At 42.2% G+C, this 19,038-nt stretch overlaps 1 protein-coding gene across 6 annotated transcripts in view; it reads left to right on the forward strand.

The window, feature by feature from the left end:
* Positions 1–19,038, forward strand: part of SOX5 (SRY-box transcription factor 5) — a gene marked incomplete at both ends in the record, with an annotated part of 351,905 nt that overhangs the window by 169,152 nt on the left and 163,715 nt on the right. For all 6 annotated transcript variants that reach the window (XM_080914286.1, XM_080914283.1, XM_080914281.1 and 3 more), the window contains one exon: positions 3,608–3,676. In XM_080914286.1, coding sequence (XP_080770412.1) covers positions 3,608–3,676 — 69 coding nt within the window. The remainder of the gene's footprint in view (positions 1–3,607; positions 3,677–19,038) is intronic.

A 19,038-nucleotide genomic window follows, 5' to 3' on the forward strand; every position in this document is an offset into this window, starting at 1 on the left:
TGGTGGAGCCATAGAAGAGGGACAGGTTGACCATCCTACCCAGGAAACCATGAACTGAAATGCCTGAAATGCTTCCAAACCCCAAACTTATTTAACACCAGCATGATGGCATCCATGGAAAACATGCCATCCAGATTCTCAGCCAGGGTTCCACTTAGAGCCCAGGAGAACAGAACATGGTATACACAATGATCTCTAGGACATGGGCCCAAGATGTTTAAGGCACCTATAAAATTGTCATTTTAGATTTCAGTTCACCTCTCTAAAGATATCTTAGTATGAATGCATAGACACTAAAAAAAATTAATCTAGCAATGGCAACCCAAACAGAACAAAAGCCACTGACATCAAATACTTTCAGTCCCTAAACATTGTGTACAAAACAATTTCCAGCCTTTAGTTATATTTTTGCTGAGAAGATTAGGACAATCACAGAAAACAACCGTGTGAAATGTCCTCCTTTATGATTGACATAAGCATTGTGATGTTTAACTTAACCCAACTGTGATTACCTGCACTGGTTCCTCTGAACAATCACAAATGGATGCGTGAAGAACTTGCTGGTGCCCAGCCTCTTACTGCTGTACAGTTGGCTATTGATAGAGTCTGGGGGATGGGCAGTTAGTCTCTTGCCCTGTATACCTGCTATTGAGCCTGCCTGGATCCCATAGACAGCTCCAAGCTCATCGTCACAAGGACGGTCCTGGCTAGAGTCTCCGGATCACAAAACAAAATGAATGGACGTAAAGAAGTGAAAGAGATTTGCAGGGAAGAAAGAGGGAGGCAGGGGTGATGGAAAGGTGGGACATGGTAAGGCATGGTAGTCCTCAGCATGGCTAGCTATGTTAAGGCCCCAAAACCCACACAATTAATCGATATGTCACTGTGTAATGATAGAATGAATAAACAATGCCGAGTTCAGAAAACATTGACAGCAGGAACATTTTGAACAGGAAAGGGGAGTTCTAATGGAAAGGCACAAAGCTATCTGATGTAGCTCCTTCAAGAAGCTTTATATTTACATATTGAGGAGACTCCAAACCAGGCAGTGTCCATAAGACCATGATTATGGAATGGGGGAGACTCTGAATGGAGAATTATGGTTATGGGCTATGGAGTGAGCAGGGGGATGACGGGAGCTAAGAAGTGTTACCTTGGGTAGAAATGGGAACGCGCTGGCCAGGCAACGTGGTTTGAATGGCATGGGCGTTCTCTACACGTTTACCTTCCTCACCTGGACCTTTATTGCTTCATGAGAAATGAATGTTTTTCTTTTGTTGTTGTTGTTGCTGTTATGGTTAATGCTGTTGTTTTCTTTTCTCTTTTTTCCATTCCTTCCTTCCTTTCTCTCTCTCTCTCTCTCTCTCTCTCTCTCTCTCTCTCTCTGGTATGCAGGCTGTTAATGTTTTCACTGTTTATTTTCTTTCTTGTTATTTTTCTACTTCCATCATCGTCGTCATCACCATCTTCATCACTACTATTTTGATGTGTCTCACTGTGTAGCCCAGACTGACCTGTAATCTTAACCCTCTTGGCTCACCTACCCGAGTGCTGAGCCCACCATGTCCATGATATTTTAATTATCAATGAAATGCCTATCCTTTCGTGTTTTATTAATGCTGCTGCCTTAGGAAACCTGCCCAGGTAGTAAATGGACAGAGTCCTATAGAAGGTAAGGGAGCAAGCCACATGGCTACCGAGCCAGGGGGTCCACAAAAGAGGCTGTGGCAAGTGCTCAGATACAGGAATAGCTCTGAGAAAGGCCATTCTCTGTGTGCTGAGGAGGAAGTTAGGAAAGAGCTCTGGCAAAGATGACAGAGCGCAGGAAGAGATGACAGGGAGAAACAGAGAAACAGACTTGCCGTCATGATGGGGTCTCTGCCTTGTACTCTTGAGTGGGCCACAGGGGTTTGAAAAGTATGAATAGTATGAGATGCTAAGTCTTTAAAAATCTATCTATGGACACAGCTTATAATAGGCTGGGGGAAGAAACAGCAGGAGCCAAAGAACAAGCCGTTGTTACATCCAGTTTAGATTCTTGCTTAAAACAGGAGCCAGGAGAGAGGGGGTTAAATGGTCAGATTCCTAACATATTTCTTATGGTATCTTTGAAAGGAAATAAATGTCCAATGAGGCAATGCTATATGAGAGACAACCAAACCTCAGCAAAGAAGGAATAGTCTTTAAACAAAGCAACGAGCAAACAAAACCCTACCTTTCTTCTCACTCATCAGAAGAACTGTTCTTTGTTTCCTATGTGGTACCAGTGAGGGCTGTGATCAGATTTGTTCTGTAGCCATGAGAGGAATAGCACAGTCTGTCCTGTAATCATGGAGACCCACCCATTCCTGTTACCTTTCATCCTCAACTTTCTAATACAGAAGTTAAAGGAAGTAGTCGTGTGATAAAAATGGTAGGAGAATCCAGTCTTCCTTTTAAGTCTATAATGTAGAATTTTCTAGAGGTCTGAGGCTGCCTTTCTTGAGTTCTCTTTAAATACCACAGTACTTGAAACCAGATTTGCACGTCTTGGTCTTTACAAACAGACACTCCTCCTGGCCAATGTGCACAAAACGTGCACACGGTCTGCCTTCCCTGCATTCTCAGGTGTTCCCTGTGAACAGGAAGTTCCTAGACAAATAAATACAGAGTCCCACCAAGTCGTAGCTTGCGGTGCTCATAATGCGGAGCTCACCTAGAATAGACTGAGTGCGTGTCGGTGGGCTGTGACTGCTCTTCCCTCGGCTGGAAACCCCCAAGGCACTCATCCGCAGTTCTGATTCTCTGCTGGATATTAGGCCTGTTGACGGTGAAGCATCCTCCAGTACGTGCTCAGTACGTGCTGAGTACATGCGTGGATAGACGTGTCTGAAGCTTGAAACCCAAGGGTGGGTCATGAGGATAAGCTCAGTCCCAGTTGGCGCACGTATGAAAGTAGACAAGGCGGGAAAACATTCACATTGGATCTTTAAAGACTGGCACATTTAATCACGGTGCATTTCAAAACAAGAGAGTGTTGGGTCATGGAGCCAGGAGAGAAAAATTCAAGACCAAAAGCATTGGAGGGCGGGCTTCTAATTGGATTGAAAGGGCATGGATGACACATTCTGAAAGGGAGGAACAGAGGTGACATTAGTGTGCAGATTACAGATTACAGAAGGATGGGAAGGACTTCTGCTGAAGAAGCTTGTGTGGGGCCAAAATGAGAGCATTTGCTCCAACCCAGACAGGCCAGAACTCATTGGGGATGCTAATATCTCTGATGCCTTGGGCTACTGCGAAGTTTTTCCCAGCAACCCCTCTTTTTGGCAAAAGCTTTCTTTACAGAATGACTGACTTGACAGCATTCTTGATACATCTCTGTGCAGAATGATAATTGAGACTCTGTTTCTGAGATGAGGCACCACTTGGGCTTTAAACAAGGTGTAAGTGGTAGCTGAGACTGTCTCTCTTGATCCTCCTAAAGGATGACGTGCTGACAGTTCAGTACATGGGAGGGCGGTGTTTCCATCTCTCTGCTGGTGTCAGATCTAGTGTGATGGGCAGAAGGTTGGTCTTCCCTACCCCAGGTCCCACTGTGTTGTCAGTGTTCTCTGTTTCTCCACAGATCGCGAGGCAACAGCAGCAGCTCCTGCAGCAACAACACAAAATCAACTTACTTCAGCAACAGATCCAGGTCAGAGATCAGCATTTCAGCATCCTCTCACTTACAGAGTCCGTCTCTTCTTGTTCTCACATAATTTAATGGCCTAATTCTCTAGATGTTGTGTGTGTGATAGAAATTCCACGTGGTGGCCCTGCCATAAACCGGACCTTGTCTGGCAGCATCTCTGTAAGGCAGCTGCCAGCAATTTCTCCCTCATGCCTAGGAGGGCTCATCATGGAGTGATGTTTCACCGATTTATGCTTTAGTGTTGGAAGATTTACTCGCAGACATTCCTAGTGGGCTAGGTGCAAGGGCTCAGCAGAAAGTTACCGCTGGGTTTTGGTTAGAAACTCAGAGGTTCTGTTGACAGCTGCCTGTAATCCTGGTGGGCCAAAGAAGAGGCAAAGAACTAGTGTGTGCCAGATCCTATGATGGTTTTGACTTGGGGAAACCTAGTTCATTTTTATTCCATGTTTGCAATGTTAGAGGACATTAATAAGGAAGGTGCGTGCCATAGTAGTGGGTGATGAAATTAACCGTCGAACTTCTTTTCTAATATTCACTAGAGGCATGAACTTGGTCCATTTTGAGCTGCCTTTCCTGGTAACACTTACATCTTAGAGATTTGGAGAGTAAATAATACTGTCATGAAAACTCCAGCATCTGAGTCTAGTGAGGTGTGATCCCATCACCCTGAGGTGGAGGCAAGGTGCCCAGGAGTACCAGGCTTGCTTAGGCTACATAAGACCTCCTATCAAACAATAAAGAGACAACACCCATCAACTTTCCCATAGGGTCAAGATGTAGGGTACCTGCTGAACACTTAAAACCTACTGTCTAAGGATGTAGTACATGGGCCAGTACTCTAACTTCATGTAGTATCTGTCTGGATGCAACAGTTGGGTCCAGGATTAAATTATTTTTCTTCTCTAGGAAGAAATTCATCATTCTCTTGCAGGTATAGTATTTTATACTGTAAACATCACAGAAGCAGATATAAAACCTCTTTCATTCAGTTACCAATATGGCTTTGAATTACTTGTTAACTAGGTTTCTTCCATTTTAATTGCTGGGCTCAGCTACTTTCTACCCTAGAACATGTGGACTGGTGTTGAGCCTTTCATGGTCCACTGTAGGCAAGAACTTCCATGGCTTAAAGTGCATTTGCTATCTGAAAATACTTCTCTAACATCCTGATCTCCGTCTCCTTCTGAGATCCACATTCCACCAGGCATTACTCAGACCCGAGGCACCTCCTGGGTTGTTTTCTGCCATTGTTACTGTGTTGAGTTTCACAAAGCAGTATGTTCCAGTCACCACATCACGGAAGACTGAGCCGTACAGTTATCTTAGCCACAATTAAGCTGCCCCCGAAACTCTTTGTTGTGACTTCAAATACTGAAGGCACTTAAGGTGTCTGCCATTCACCCCAGGTTAGACAGTTATACTCGATGAACTAGACGGGTTTATTTGAAGACTTGCAGCTAGAGAGCGTCGCCCAGTTCTGGCTGGCATGCTACAGGACAAAATGAAGCTATTTCTTCCTTTGTCTTTAGTGTGATCTCTCTGAAGGTAAGGTTAATTCCGGCATCTATTTTTCCCCACTTGAAATCTATCTTTCAACTGAAGGAATTGAGTGAGTTTTCACCTTCATGCACAAGCCCTCACATTAAAACCACTCTTGACCTATGAATTTTATCTTCTCAACCCTCACGAACAGAAGGAAGATAATAAGTTTTGCTCTGGAATTGCCTATTATTCTGATGGGAAACCCCACACAGATTTGCACGTGAACTGGTTTCCTTAAATTTTCTGAGTGTCAATTCTTTATGAAATGTTTTTATGGCTCTTAAAAGCAGCATTTGCTCCAAAATTCATAATTTTAATTGGATTGGATATTCTTTTTGTTTATTTCTTGGTAGAGGCTTAGTGGGGTTAACTTCTTCCAACAGGACTATTCACATGGTTCCCTGAGGTTAAGAGAAGAATTAAAGGCTTCTGTTATGTTTTTATCACCAGCAATGATCTCTGTAAACAAAACACCATCATAACATGAGAACCTTCCATCTTCCCTCGAGGACATATCCAGGTCTCTATGAGACGTGATGTTAGGACCATAGCAGAGGCAGCTTTTTTTTTCTCTACACAGCATCAGTATCTCCCAAGATACTCGCCTCTTAGCCTTAAAACGATGATTGTATTTCCACCTGTTGTGTTCAGCTCTTAGTTCGCAACAATGAGGAAAATGGCATTTGCAAAGATTACAGGAAAAGCCATCTTCCCAGGGTTGTTTCTGTTTTGTTTTAGAAACTTGAGTTCTTATTGGCTTTTCCTTTTTTACCCCCTACTTGAACTTTCGACAGTAATAAGACAGTAATAACTTTCTATAGTGTATTTGCTGAATTACTTTTTACAGTAAGTCTCACTCTGTCTGATATGAATGTTACTCTTTCACATAATGAACCAAGGCTGGCGGTCCAACTTGACCTGGGTCACTGTACAAGACAGGAAAATAAGTGACCTCCGCTCATCTTTTCATTGTCCCCAGAGATGTGCATTTCTTTCCTTGTTGGAGCATCTGAGGAGACAGAGCCTCTGTAGCTCTGGGGGAGGTATTTAGAAGTCGCGGTAGTTTACAAACTTGTGTCCATTTTTACAGTTCTGGGTAGGATCCATTTTCTTCATAGCAAACAGCAGTAATCCAACAGGGGTCAGGTGGTAAAGTTCTGCAACTTTTCAGATGCATTTTTCTCATGATCTCGAACAGGACATTATGTTTAAACTTTAAGAGAATCACATGATTTACTCATCTGCTCCAGCCAACGTTTAACCTGTGGTTCATTGTGTTCTCTTCTGGAGAAGAGAATTAGTCATTTATCACCTGCTGTTACAGTTTTTGATCCATGAGGTAAGCAAGCAGGATTAGTCACATCTCTGGCTCATTGGTTCTGCCCAGGGTTCTGTGGATGGGAAGAAGGCACCCTGTTCCCCTGATGCCCCCTTGGGTAGTGAGCATTCCACTCTACACAGGAAGGGACTCGAGCCTTTAGGATGTACCTCAAATGGTTCTGAGAGGACCAGTGCTCCTGACGGAGCAGCCCTCAGCCCACTTCTCACTTCTCATGTTCTGTGAGGTCGAGGGCACGGAGGCACTGCCTTCTGTCCTCTGAGGTTCCTTTTCTCTCATCTGTAAAATGGGAATCATGGTACCTGAGTAGGGCTACCTTTCTCCGAGGGAAATTGTTTAGGGAACTGATCAGTCGGGGAAAATGAGCTCTAGTATTTCCAGGGCTGGATGACTTCACTAGTATGTCTAGACACATACTGATTTCTAGGAACAAACACATGTAAACTCTTACCCATATTAATGAACATGCACACAAACACATGCTCACATATATGCTCATATACATGCATGCACACAGAGACATGCATATGCATGTATACACAGACATTCAGACAAACATGCATGTGCATATAACACTCCCACAAAGAAACCTACATACATACACAGTCACATACATACATATACAATCATACCCATATATATGCATACACATGCACACAGACATATACATATACGCAAAAAATCATACACAGGTATAGGCACACATACAGAAAGACATACATACATGCATATATATGCAGTCATATACATACACAAATATATATGCATACACATGTACTATATATATATATACACACACATATATATATCCACATGTATAGAAGCACATATCTATATACCTGCATTATATAGGACCATACATACACACACACATGTCTACACACACACACACACACACACACACAGACACACACACACATATATATATATATATATATATATATACATATGTGGGAGTATATGTATATATATCTATATATCTATATATCTATATCTATATCTATATATTTATTTATATAGATATATATCTATATATATATGGGGGTCATTACTGAAATTGATCATACAGTGTTCTAGATTCTTGGAATTTTCGATTATTCTAGAAAGTTGATACTGGACCCATCTCTCATGATCACATTTATGATCTGAAACAAGGTTTGTTTTTTTCAGTGTCTAAGAAGTGGGGTAGTGGCTACTTTCAAACATTCTAAGTCTTAACCCCATTAGTTTTTATCCTACTATTTAAGGCTTAATGACCCAACTTTGAAAATGCTTCCTTTAACCCAGGAACCATAAGTTTGCACAGTCAGAATACAGCTTCACTTTGGTACAGCTGAATGATTAAGTTGCAGCCATGGGCTCAACCAATTTGCGATAAAGGCTTTATTTTATTGCAGCCAAAGTTCTCTGTGCTCATTAGAATTTGGGTAATTCTTGATAAATTATTATGCAGAAAGAAACCTACTGAAGTACCGTAGTGACAATGTAATAATGTTAGCAGTGACATAATCATGCTTGGTTGGCCTGCTGATTTGTGATTTCTTTCTCTGAATGTGGTAAGCCAGAGTCATTTTACTCCCTCAATAAGACCCCCGGACACACACACACTCACACACACACACACACACACACACACACATACACACACAAAAGCACAAAGAGTTTACAAGGTAACCTTGTCTCTTTGGGAGACTGGAAATGCCAAGAATAAACAGCAGGCCATTAAGATTGGATTTCAGCCTGAGGAGGGAATGCATTAACCCCTTGAGTTCCAGCTAATATTGCAGTGTTAGAAGTACAGATCCAGTGACTGGACAGTATTTTGTATAGGCAACTAGAAGAAGACATGGAGACATAGAAGTTACTTCAAGAGCTACCTACCTGCTCTTCTGTCCTTCACTTTCTGGAAACAGAGCTGCTTGGGCAGAAAGGTAGTATGCCCTGACAGGGAAACAAGGGAACCCAACTGTTGGGGACCCAGAAGGAACCCAGAAGGAACCTGGTACCCCTGTGAGCTTTCTACTTTAATATGTATGCTGGCAATAATCTATAGACAGGATTTCAGGTATTCCCAACATCTCCCTCTCTAGGAAAAGCTGGAGAGAAGGAGGGAGGGGAAGCAGGTCAGTGTGTATATAAACCGTCCTGCTTAACAGTAAGGCACATATTATATGGCAAAATGAGCACCTAAAATAATGAAAGTCCCTGGACACATTTACTTACTTTTCAATAGACCCCTGGCCTTTTTCCTCTATATAAAAAAAAATCTATGTATATAACTAACTCTACTGTGGTGGTTTACATCTGCCATCTTAGTATGGTGGGGGTAGAGGCAGGAGGATTACTATGAATTTGAGGTCATCTTCTCCGAGCTCCATTTGGGACCTCACAGTATAGTATGTGTCCGCTGCATTATTCTAGTCCTCTTCCTAAAGCTGTTTCTTTGTACCTGCATTCTTGCTGAGTCAAGTCTCTTGGCACCTGTCTGGTCACTCCCAGAAGTCAGTTGTTTTTTTTTTTTTTTTTTTTTTTTTTTATAATAATCTCTGAACACTAGATATTATACATGTGTTCTACCTACAAATCTTCCTGACAGTTGATTATCAGGCAATATTCACACTAAAATATAAAGGTAGGGCATCAGACATCTTTCTATGCAGTGTTTTGCTATCCTGTGTTTTCTGAGCCTTTTCTTTACCCTTTTCTAAGTTCTGCCTTCACAGTTTTAACCTCATTATCTCATTAAATGACTGCAAAGCCTTTAGAATGAGGAAAAATCTCCAGAATCCCCATTCTCTGTTGCTTTCTTGCTCTTTCCTTTGGGATGGATTTATTGAAGAGTCTTGGTTGTTTCTGCAAAGAATTACAAGGTTGTCGCCACTGTTTTTTGAACTTGTTCATGCCGTTATTGATAACACAATAAAAAGTGATATCTGCATTCCTCTTAAGATAATAACTGTATTGAGGTTATGTTAATAACAGTGTTCAGAAGTTCTAAGCTGGGTTTTGAAATGAAATCTGAGGTTTTGAAATAAAATCTGACTTGATCTCTTTCCCAAAAAGGTGGAGCTGGGGGGGGGGGGGGGACTAGAGAAAGGGAGGGTTCTTAACCAAAGGAAATTCCTTCCTCCCTTCCTTCTGTTCTTTTTTACTTCCTTCCTTCCATACTTCCTTCCTTCCTTTTTTCCTTCCCTCCTTCCTTCCCTCCTTACTTCCTTACTTTCGTCCCTCCTTCCTTTCTTCCCTCCCTCCTTCCTTCCTTCCCTCCTTGCTTCCTTCCCTCTTTCTTTCCTTCCTTCCTTCCTTCTGTCCTTCCTTCCTTCCTTCCTTCTGTCCTTCCTTCCTTCCTTCCTTTCTTCCTTCCTTCCTTTCTTCCTCACCTTTTACCATTTTGGATCATTTTCCTCTTCAGATAATTCTTTCATCTGATGTTAGTAGAGCTGATGCTTGGACCAGAAGAGTCTGCAGGGAAACACACTTGGATCGCCCTATCCAAGCCTGCTCTTTGTCTGATTAGCTACGCTACCACGAGGTGCAAGTGTGGTCATTATATAGGACAACAGAGTGCAGCCCAGCAAAAGGCAACAGCGGGTTTCCCAAGCCCTAGATTTCCCCTGGTTTCTACCTATGGACAGAGTTTGTGGATCCCTGTCTCAGGTTCTGTGATCTATGTCCTATCAATTTACAAAGTAGGGCCTGTAGGTCTTTGAAAAGACCATGGGGACACTTCTGTCACCAGTGGAAACAGCACAGACCAAAGCAAACAGAATTCCGGGCAGATGTCAAAGCTGGCCTGAAGTGAGCCACTGCCTCTGTTTGTCTTGCCTTGTGGGGTGGGGAAGGAAATGCTCCTGCATGGGGGAGTCACGGAATTTGGAGCATGGAGTTCCTGCCTGTAAAGAGACTTCATGAAAACAGTCTATCAGAAAGCAGTGAAATTAGCGAATGTTAGTGCATGAGCTAGTGTAGGAAGAACGGAGACAGCCCCAATCAGAACCTGTATCCCGGGCACCTGCAGCACAGAGGAGAGGTGAATCGGCTCCTAGACACAGAGGTTTCTTGTGTACATTTTAGCTTTTGCTGTTGAGTATTCATGGAGCTCATAAACAAAGTAAAACCAATCAGTGTTTTTATTTTATGTGCATGTCCATGTGCACCTGTGTGTGCTGAGGAAGAAGGGTTCACTGGTTCTCGGCTGAAACCCTGGGAGCATAGCTTGAACTATCAAGCAGGTTTATCATGCCATGGTCTTCAGAGGAGTGGAGAATGCCTGGAGTCACACGTATTGTCGCTGTGTGCACATGAAGGAGAAATACTGCACTGAATGCCTGGGAACTGGGAGATGCTAAGGCATTGTCATTTTTAAGTGCAAAGCAACATTGGTAAACAGGAAGAATTTTGCTTTGCTTTCTTATGATAGTATTCAGGTAACACACACATACACGCATACATACATACATATACACATATACACGCATATACAATACATGTACATAATACATACACATATATACAGAAAGAGATACACACAAATGTACACACACATACACATACGTACACAAACCAGACACAGACACACACACATACACACCACACACACACACATACACACCACACATACACACACACACACACACACACACACCTACACACACACACACACACACACCATAGCCTTTATATTTGGATATGCCTTAAACATCTCAGTAGCTGGACTACTTTCTAACCTCCTTGTGACTGGTGTACCCTTCTCTGACATTCCATCTTTGCTGCCCTGCACCCAGACCTGCAGCCCCTCTGCTGCATTCTCAGCACCTACATGACACTATACTTCTAACTCCTGCCCCTCTCAGGCCCAGTGTCTCTCTTCCTTCCCTGGGATGGTGGCTCTCTCTCTCCTACCTTGGTCACTTGCCTGGGAATCCTAACTGTCCGGTCTCTGTCTCCCTGCCCAGCCACTGGCTACCGGTAACTTTACTTAATCGAAACCAATGGGGGCAGGGCTCCCTCAGTTTCTTATGTGCGGACGTGTGGATTTTCATGCAGTTTTAGGGACCAGATTAACATGATACAAGTGCATTAGACCAAATCCACACAGCTGGCAGTGTGATGTTCGAAGTCTGGATATTCTCTAAGCATACCCAGGATTTCGTTTAGTCCTCCTCAACCTGCTCCAGTGGATTGAGTCTCTGCCACTGTCTCAACTCTGACCTTCTCACCCTCCTGACTCTGAAGATCACTCCTTCCTGGCTTTCCAGAACAGGTCAGGAAAGTTGTAGAGTAGGTGTGTGGACAGGGACATGTGATGTCTTCACCCCGTGAAGTGCTCTCTTGACCCTGTGCCTTGTAGCTGAGACCTCTCTTCACACAGGACTCTTTGAATGCGGTCATTTTGGGGGTGACTTACAACCCTCCCAGTACTGTGGGCTCTGACTCTGCTTTCATTCTTCTTTGTATGAAGTGAGCAAGTGCACCTGCTTCATGTTTTTCTCTGTCCCCTGCTTGCATATGGCAAACACACACTGACGGTACTTCCTTTAGGGATTACCGTTCTGCCTCTCTCACTGGTAAAGACAAGTACCTGGAAAGGTGTCCTGGTAACTAATGACGTAAATATATCGATGGGACGAATGAGTCCACGAGAGATTTAATTAGAGCATGTTGCCTATCATGTCATATTGAAGAGATTAAGTATGGCAATAGTAGCCTATTCCCACCTAAACCTTTTTATTATATTGACTTATTTGCGGGTGTGTTTTGCTGATACCTTGACAGTTCAACACTTTATAAACTGAAAACACACTACCTCCCTCTCTCTACTTGAAGTGCACTGAAGAGCCATTTAATTCAGATAATCACCGAAGCCGAGGCAAACTACACTTATCAAACAAAATAAACCCAGTAAGTTGGCAAATGTGACAGGATTTGTCTTAAGAAAGTAATTTAGCTTTGCTTTCTGCAGCAGACAGAACTGGAGACAGTTCTTTTTGAAATGGAGGAAGTAAATATTTACACATAAGAAAGACATGGCCCACATGTGTAAGTGTCGCATAGAACTAACTCTTCATTTATCAGCTCCATGAAACCCAGAATTCTGGGTTCATAGAAAATAAATATTGGGATTGTGTTGTTGTTGCTGCTGCTCTTGATCCAACTGAAATACCTTAGTAAGAAATGAGCGCAGGCAAACTGTCATCTTATAAATATAGGTATGACAAAAGTAACCAAGTCGTGTTAATATCATACATATGTACCACTTGGCAGACCCATGTAAATGAAAATTGGCCATGCATGTTGATGTATATACACACACATATATAAATGCATAAATATGAACACACACACACACACATACACCCACCCTTCCTGCTTCCCGTAGCTATCATAAGTGTATGGCTACAGTCTAGTTCCAGTTTCAGTTTCCGCATTGCACCTTCCTGGCCTGGTACCCACACGGACACCTGCTGCTGAGCCTAAATTCCTTACATATAACACTTATATTTTATCTTCCTTTCTTCTCCTCTCATTGCCCTAGTACATTCTGTATTTTCGTTGATTAGAATGTTGAGCAGAAATCAGTAGAACAGGTCTGGAAATTTGAGCTTTAAAACCCTGAAATTATTTTATTGTGGAGTGATGAGAGAGAGAGAGAGAAAGAGAGAGAGAGAGAGAGAGAGAGAGAGAGAGAGAGAGAGAGAGGATAGAACTGTCCCAGAGTGTTACTATAATCTACTGATGACATCTTTTCATGATAGATGTGGTGTTGTCATGAGGAGCCATGTTACCCAGCCAGAAAAGGAGGCGGGCTGGGGCTGCAGTAAGGTAAATCAAGAGATAACAATAAAATTCTTCTCCTGCCTGGTAGAGGTGTTTAGAATGTGTTTTCTTTATATCTTCATCCGCCCCTAATTGAGGATGCTTTAAAATTGAATGACTAGCAGTCAAAACGTGTTTGCTTCAAGCTGAGAAGAAAAATGCTGGTGTCTCAGCCTCCAAACTGATTGCGCTTTGTACACAACAGACAGGGACAGTCACTTTGAGTGACTGATAAGTGGGAAGCTTCGCCACTTATCAAAGAACGCAGGCTGAGAAGAAAAGACTGAGCCGTTTAGATGCTCTGGCATGTTCCAAATAACATCTTACATCAGTCAGGCCCGGACGCGCTAAAAGACATTTGACAATGAAGTAATGTATATAAAAAGGTGGCATTGCATATGGGACGACGGAAAGACATAGAAATTATGCCACAGGCAAATAGCTACAAAGATCTGACAGGAAATGCATTGTAGCTGTGGTCGTGATTTGAGAGATGAAGCAATGGTTACACCATCTGAGCTGCATTTGTGTTGAAATTTACCATCAGCCGGAATCACCACATTTAAGAATTTGTTTCTCTAGACACTTGTGATATTTCTATAAGCAGTGACCTTTGATCCAGTGAGACCCGGAAGCACCCGGGTTACAAAGGTGCCACCCTGTGACACAGGTAGTCACTTCTTCCCCAAGGAGCCTCAGCTCACAATTTTTATGTTTAAAATATTTTGCCATGCCTAACTGAAAGCCATGTGCTTACAAAAGAGAGTTGGATATATAGTTTTTCTTTTTATTTTATGCATAGTGCTGAGATGATTTTAAAGGAACCTGTAAAATTCAATCCCCCGAGTATAAGCTTCATAAATGGGAAAAAAATTCTAAAAAGGACTCTTGTACATACTCAGTGACTAGGTCAAATGTCCTATGCTAATATGTTTAGGACATTTACTTCCCAAATACTTCATTTGCATATTGATGTGCTTTATTATTCTGTGGACCCTTAATAAGGACAGGCAATGACCTCAGTGAGTCTCAGCCCTCTGTTGCCAACCATGTTATATACGGAACTGATTTCAGTGGGATCACCCCAGAACATACTTGTAGCTGTCAGACTATATACTAGATCTCACTGCTTCATCTGGATATAAGGTCACAATAAACACACACACACACACACACACACACACACACACACATACACACAGTTAATGCTCCTGGTTTTCTGGCCATACTCTGAGATGGAGTAGATGAAACGTGTTAGGGCATCTCCAAGCTGCTCTGAGATGAAAGAAAGCTACTACTCACTGTTCTGCAATAAACTGGGGGTATGCTTGGGGATAAGCTTTTGAGTAAGCAGGAGAATCATATTGTAGAACAATGCCCAAACACAACCACCTGTAGGTGTGGCCACAAGTTCTTAGGCACAAAAGGAGCTAGCTGAATGCAACCTTAATCCAGTCCAAACTCCCCATTGTAATAGCTTGCTGCTGACTTTAACTTCTCACCCCTCCCTTCTTATCTTCCTCCCCCCTCTCCCCACCTCTAGGGCAGTTTTTTTCCACATAGCCCTGGGTATCATAGACCTCTCTGTGTAGACCAGGCTGTCATAGAATTCAGTGAGCCTCTTGCCTCTACCTCCAAGTACTGGGATTAAAGCCCTGCACCACCACAGCCTTATGCAATAGTTTCTGGATGAAGGACACAGTTGTGTGGTCCATGGTTCTATTGCAAGACACTGCCCTCAGCAGGGCCAGCATAGCAATTGGTGCTGAATTAACCTTTTTATTTGATTATACAAATAAGATAAAAATAGAATTTAGAAAAAAAAACTTGTCAGACTTTCCTTTTGTAGATGAAAATGTGGTCCAAAAATGATGAGGACCTGTCCAGAGCTGTAAACTGATTGTATGATCCTGCTCCAGGACTCACTTCATTCCTGCATCTAAGTCTACCAAATGCAATAAGGGCACAGGCATTTACAGACAGAAAACTGACAGCCAGTTAACACAGCCTAGTAAATTAAATTCACCTTACCTGTGATTTAGCACAAATATTAACTCTAATAATAAACTGGGACATCTTACAATGTTTGCTTACAATTGTAAATGGTATCTTTTATCCAACAATGCAGACATCTTAAATTCTGACTCAATCAAGATCATCAGCAGTTTGCATTAGAAATGTTCATTCAATTCTTAACATATGCATTTCATTGACCAGTGACAAGTATTAATTTCCTTTTTTAGACAAGATTATTTTTCTTTAATATAATTTGGTTTTTAGTAGATTATAGTTTTCTATCTGCCCCTACTCCTTTTTTCCCTCCCCCCTTCTCCTACCCAGCCATAGCCTTTCTGTCTATGGTTAGAAAATCCACAGATCTCGAAGGAATGATAATTAAACAAAATACAATAAAATAAATTTAAAGATCAAACAAATCAGAATATGAAAAGAACAACCAAACTAAAGAGACAGAGAAAAAGCACAGGAAACCCATATAGATGCTGACCTACATACATTCACACACACACACACACACACACACAGAGACACATGCACACACACACACACACACAAATACACACAGAGACACAAACAGACACACACATGCACACACATCCCATAAAAACCCAAACCAGAAGGTATGGTATAATGGCATATATGCAAAGACCTATGATGTTAAACAACATGCCCTGACTTACATTATGAGAACCACCAAAGATGCCATTGAGTTCATTTCATGTTAACTATCTAGTTCTGGGCATGGTGTCTCCCAGTCTCTCAGTCCCTTCTTGCTCTTACATTCTTTCTACTTCCTTCCCTGCAGGAGGAAGAGCCCTGAGGGATGATAGAGACATCCCCTTTAGAGCTGAGTGCTCCAAGGTCTCTCACTCGCTGCACACTGCCTTCTGTGGGTCTCTGTATCTGTTCCCATCTGCTGCAGGAGGAAGCCCCTCTGACATTGGTTGAGCAAGGCTCTGGTCTATGAGTAGAGCAGAACATCATTAGGAGTCTTTCCATTGCTCTGTTCCCTTAGCACAACAGCAGTATCTGGCTTTCCTCTAGGTCCCTAGTCCTATAGGCATATCTAGTCTCAGGTTCTTGGCCACCCAAGCATTGTTAGGTGTTGGTTCCATCTCATGGAGGGGACCTTACATTAAATCAGATATTGATTAGTAGCTGCTACAAGATTTGTGCTCCTTTGGTAATGTGCACAGTTCCTTTCAGTACCTTGGACACTAGTATATAAAGATGAAGTCTAGGTAGTAACCAACTCAACCTCTCTGTGTTCAGTGAGTTATATAAGTGTTGTCTTCATAAATAGGGCCTCACTTCCTGTTTGCAGAGAGCAATGGCCTTGGTATTAGCCTGAATTATCTGGAGGTTCCCATGGGACCCCTTTGGCCAAAAATTCAATTATAACTAACCAGTTCCCAGTACTGGACGCTTCATCTAGTAACGAGAGATGTCTGGTTGGGACTCAGTTGTCCATGGTATATGGACAATTTCATTTAGAATACCTTCATATATGTACGTACTGTAGGGAGTTTCTTCTGTTAGGTCCACGTGACTCCTCTAATGTCTTTAGTTGTAGCTGTCCCTCCCATTCTCCCTCCATTGTCCAGCTCTCCCCTGCCCCTTCGTATCTGATCTGTTCCAGTTCCTACCCCTGTCCATTCATAACTATATGTTCTATTTTCCCTTTTTAAGACGATTCCTTTATCCCCTTGTTCCTTACTATCTTCCTAACTTCTGTGGTTATGTGGGCCGCAGCTTGCTTGTCTAGGACTTCAGAGCTAGCATATAAGTGAATACTTACCATATTTATCTTTCTGTGTCTTATTCAAAATTATTTACCTACAAATTTCATGATTTCACTTTTTATTAACAGCTTGGTAATATTCCATTGTATAAATTTACCGCAGTTGCTTTACTCATTTGTTGATAGACATCCTAGGTTGTTTCCTTCTGTTTTTTTTTTTTTTTTTTTTTCCATTGCAAATAGAGCAACTGTGGACATGGTTGACCAAGAGTCTCTAGTAGGAGGAAGTATCCTTTTGGTATATGCCCAAAGGTGGTACATACCCCAAAGGTCTTGAGGTATATTAGTTCCCATCTTTCTGAGGAACCACCATACTGATTTCCATAGAGGCTGTAGAAGTTGGTCCCACCCAGCAATGGATGTGTTCTCCCCTTGTTCCACATCTTCACCAAGTCTGAACCGTCCTTTGTTTTATTGATGTTAGCCTTTCTGACATGAATAATATGAAAATTCAAAGTAGTTTTGATTTGCATTTCCCTGATGAGTAAGGATGTTGAAATTTTATTTAAATGCCTCTGAGCCATTTGAATTCCCTCTTTTCAGAATCCTGTACTTAGATTGGTACCGTCTTTTTATTTGGGTTGTTTTCTTAATGTCCTTTTTAAAATTTCCTCACATATTGTTTGATATTAGCCCTTTATTGAATGTGTAGTTGGTAAAATCCTTGTCCCATTCTGTAGCCTGCTTTGTCCGAATGGTGGTAGATACATTTCCTCTAACAGTGAGCACCTCTTTTTGATTCTGATAAAGTGACTGACATAGCATCACTGGTGTGTGTGACTGCTCACAAGATGATATCCAAGGATGGAAGTCACATCTACTGTGTTTCACCAAGAAAAGTTCACTTTAAAGGACCTCTTTAATTCTTGGCTAATTTTATAAAATTGAAATTAAGAACACATTAGGGTTAGGGACTCAGCTCTTCTATTGAATGTGGAAGGCTTGGTCATTTCTCCTCTGTGCCCAAACAACACAGACAATATCAAGATTGTTTTGTCTGGGGAAAATCAAGAGTTCCCCATGATGTAATTGAGTTTACTTTTTCCCCCTCTTAAATAATGTATTTCCCAACCTCCCTAATTAGGGAATCGGGCGCTTCTGTTCTGTCTTTCAGTTTCTTTTCCTTTTATAGTGTGTTCTCTGTCTGTGTTGTATCAGGTGCCTCAGTTCTATAAGGGAACAAGCAAATCGGACCTGCTACGTCTTTCTAGAGACAACAAATGACTGAGGTTCTGTGTGAGACAAAAGGAGCTACTCTGAGATGCATCATCATAACCAGGGTTTCCAATTGCACATTTGTGGCCACCATTACTTAACGTATCTCCTGTTACCCACTCTAACAACTCACATCATTTGTGACCTGCTCCTGGTAGCATCTCTTACCCCAAACATGTTTCCCCGTAGCGTTTATCATATGTAACAAGAAAACATTTCTGCAGAGTGGTCAGGGAGCAAGGACTCACATGACGTACACTGTTAATGACACGCCAGTTTCACAGAAGCTACTGTCATCAAAATGATAAAAATAAGGACCTCAGAGACATCTCAGCTAGTGAACCGCTCATGGCACAGTTGTCAGGTCCTGAGACTGAATTCCATGCACCCCTGTAGAAGCCAGACACTAACTCCTCCAGTCTCCACGCTCCTCTGGGAAGAGGGAAGCCCGAGACTGGAGAATCCCTAGAACCTCTTGTCCCTGCTAGCCTGATATACAGTCCATGGACGTATAGTCCACAGAACCGTCTCTTCTGGATGGAAAACTTGACGAATGAAGTTGAGTTCTCATCTTGGGGCTGTACAGCTTCAGGACAAAACCTAAGTGCCTTTGTGAAGTAGTTCCTAAGTCTT

The sequence above is a fragment of the Micromys minutus genome (assembly GCF_963924665.1).
Source record: "Micromys minutus genome assembly, chromosome: 3".
Taxonomy (NCBI): domain Eukaryota; kingdom Metazoa; phylum Chordata; class Mammalia; order Rodentia; family Muridae; genus Micromys; species Micromys minutus.